At 42.6% G+C, this 2,500-nt stretch overlaps 1 protein-coding gene and 1 pseudogene across 1 annotated transcript in view; one reads left to right on the plus strand and one right to left on the minus strand.

Moving 5' to 3' along the window:
- LOC116057041 overlaps nucleotides 1-2,500 on the minus strand; it is a 395,907-nt pseudogene that overhangs the window by 24,402 nt on the left and 369,005 nt on the right.
- pgm2l1 (phosphoglucomutase 2-like 1) overlaps nucleotides 647-2,500 on the plus strand; it is a 20,477-nt gene continuing 18,623 nt past the window's right edge. The window contains 2 exon segments of the mRNA XM_036001668.1: nucleotides 647-755; nucleotides 758-786. Of these exon segments, the coding sequence (XP_035857561.1) occupies nucleotides 647-755; nucleotides 758-786 (138 nt within the window).

Raw genomic sequence — 2,500 nt, forward strand, 5'->3', positions numbered from 1 at the left:
TAAATACATCTACACTATATGTATTTAAAAAACTAAAATACAAATATAGGCATTTTTATATCACTTAACCTTTACAAATAATCTCTAAGCAGAATAGAAATAAATCTAGGAAATAACACCATAAATAAACAATAAGAAAACCATATAAAACAAAACTATAATATGAAATAAATTCCTAAGTATTATTATAACCTACAAATTAACTGACATTAAATAAGAGATGGGGGTTAATCAATACATACTTAAAGTTGTGATGAATGAATGAATTTTTAAAGTGCAACGTTAAGGCATGAGGAGTGTGATTGGCTGGGTTAGAGTCAGAATACGTGAGATAGCCAATCAGAGGCAGCGGAGGGCGGGACATAGACTCAAAACACGTGTGGTAGCCATCAGAGGCCGCGGAAGGCGGGACATAGCGTCAGAATACGTGGGGTAGCCAATCAGAGGCAGCGGAAGGCGGGACATTCCTTCGCCATTCTAGGAGACGCAAATTCGCCCCTAGAACTTGACAGCGGTGTTTATGAAGTTAATATTTCCGTATGTCGAGCTTTACTGAGGAATATAATAGTCTCAATTAGCATTTAGCTGGCTGCAATCTGTCTCCATCTCCCGTGTGTAACTTTAGCGTGTTGCTAAAATTAGCTAGATGTTAGCTAGCCTGCCTCTGTCAGTGAGCATGGGAGACGACAACGGAGTGAACGGGGATTTGAACGCCAACTTAAGGTACCAGAGTACCGGCGACCCGCAGCTGGACAAGGCGTGGACCAATGGTTGACCTGGGACAAGGTGAGTGTCTGTCAGTGTGAGGTTAATTAGCTGGAAATGAAGTCTGTACTGCTGTACGTGCCCTAACTTACTGTGTGGAGGGACGTCACCAACTTCCCTAAAAAAAACGGCATTTTAAAATGACATTGCATGTTGGCAAACTATGTAATAAGACTGGTTCAACCATACTGTATTTTATAGATAATGCGGTCGTCTGCTTATATCGCACGCACATTTCTTAGTAAATTCGCACTGTTATTCATGTTAACAGAAACTTTGTGAGCTGTTGTACGAAGCTCTCTGCTGAGTTCCGCGGCGTTGATGGCGTGGTAGGAATAGCTGGCGCAGCGGCTATAAAGATCAATTGATTTTAAATAAAAGCTTCTGGGTTGAAACTAGATACGCCGATTTGTTCAATAGAACCAACCACTCAGAAAATCTGACAAATCATGCTTCTTATGCTAATTGATGTTGTTGTGTAGACAAGAAAATCTAAATTGCCAGATTTTTAAATGGGACTTCTGAATGTTCGACACAGCAGCATGTTTGTTTGTATGTGTGTGTTGACCGCAGTGCGGACCTACAGGCTGGCGGATCACCGGCGGCTGTCTGGGTCGTGATAGAGATTATTTTTGTGGGCTATCAGGCGATAAACTGCAGCATGACTCAGCTGTTTTAACAGATAGCATGACTCAGCTGTTTTACAGGTATCAATAGCCAAAACAGGCCGGAACAGTTAGTGGACTCCTGTTTCAATACTGTGTATATACGGAAGCCATCCTCATCCATCACTCAACCAGACTCCATTCATCTTTCAGACTAATGTGGTTCACTAACTGAAGGAACAATATTGCACATTAAAAGGTAACCTTTTACAATATACAGAAGACATATAATATAAACACAGTAAAGACATAGTTTCCGGTGTATAAACGGAAATACACATTCATTGTATGTGGAATGTGAAGAGCTATTAGTCTGTTTGTTTCTCGTAATATAACCACTTAATTCATGTAATTCTAAATTAATTTAGTTTTCTATTACGCAGAATGTCCCTTTTATAAGGTGGTAGTCTGGTCAACAGAAAGTACCTTTCCAGGATAAAGCCATATCCCAGATGCATCGTGGTGCAGACCTTCCTCCACGGCGCTGTGGACGAAGGTCTGGCAATGTGCGACTAGTGAGAGTAATATAAACTCTACATTAAAAAACAGAGGCACGCACACTGCTGTGTAGTTTATAAGGTCATGAATGTTTCTGACCTCTGTAAATGTCAACAGGCTGAAAGAGATCCACAGAGAGAGGAGGGAGGAGGAGGAGAGAGGTAGGAGAGAGAGAGAGGTAGGGAGAGGGAGAGGATAGATGGAAGGGAGAGAGAGAGAGAGATAGAGGATGAGAGGGAGAGAGGGGAGAGAGAGGAGGCGAGTGAGAAGGGGAAGGATGGAGGAGATAGAGAGAGAGAGAGGGGGGGAGGGAGAGGAGAGAGGGAGAAGCGGAAGAGAGAGGAGGGGGGATGGGAGGGCGAGAGAGAGGGAGAAGGTGAGAGAGATAGGGAGGAAGGGATGCTATAAGAGAATGATATGCGTATAGGAAGAGAGACGGAGAGAGACTTATATTGAATGGAGAGCAGTAGACATATGTAGATATGAATGAGATAGGGATCGCGAGCTATTATCGTAGTGTAATGTGATACAGAAGAGATAGGAGGGAGAGAGACCATAGAGAAGTGGAAGAG

Source organism: Sander lucioperca, chromosome 5, assembly GCF_008315115.2.
Source record: "Sander lucioperca isolate FBNREF2018 chromosome 5, SLUC_FBN_1.2, whole genome shotgun sequence".
NCBI lineage: Eukaryota > Metazoa > Chordata > Actinopteri > Perciformes > Percidae > Sander > Sander lucioperca.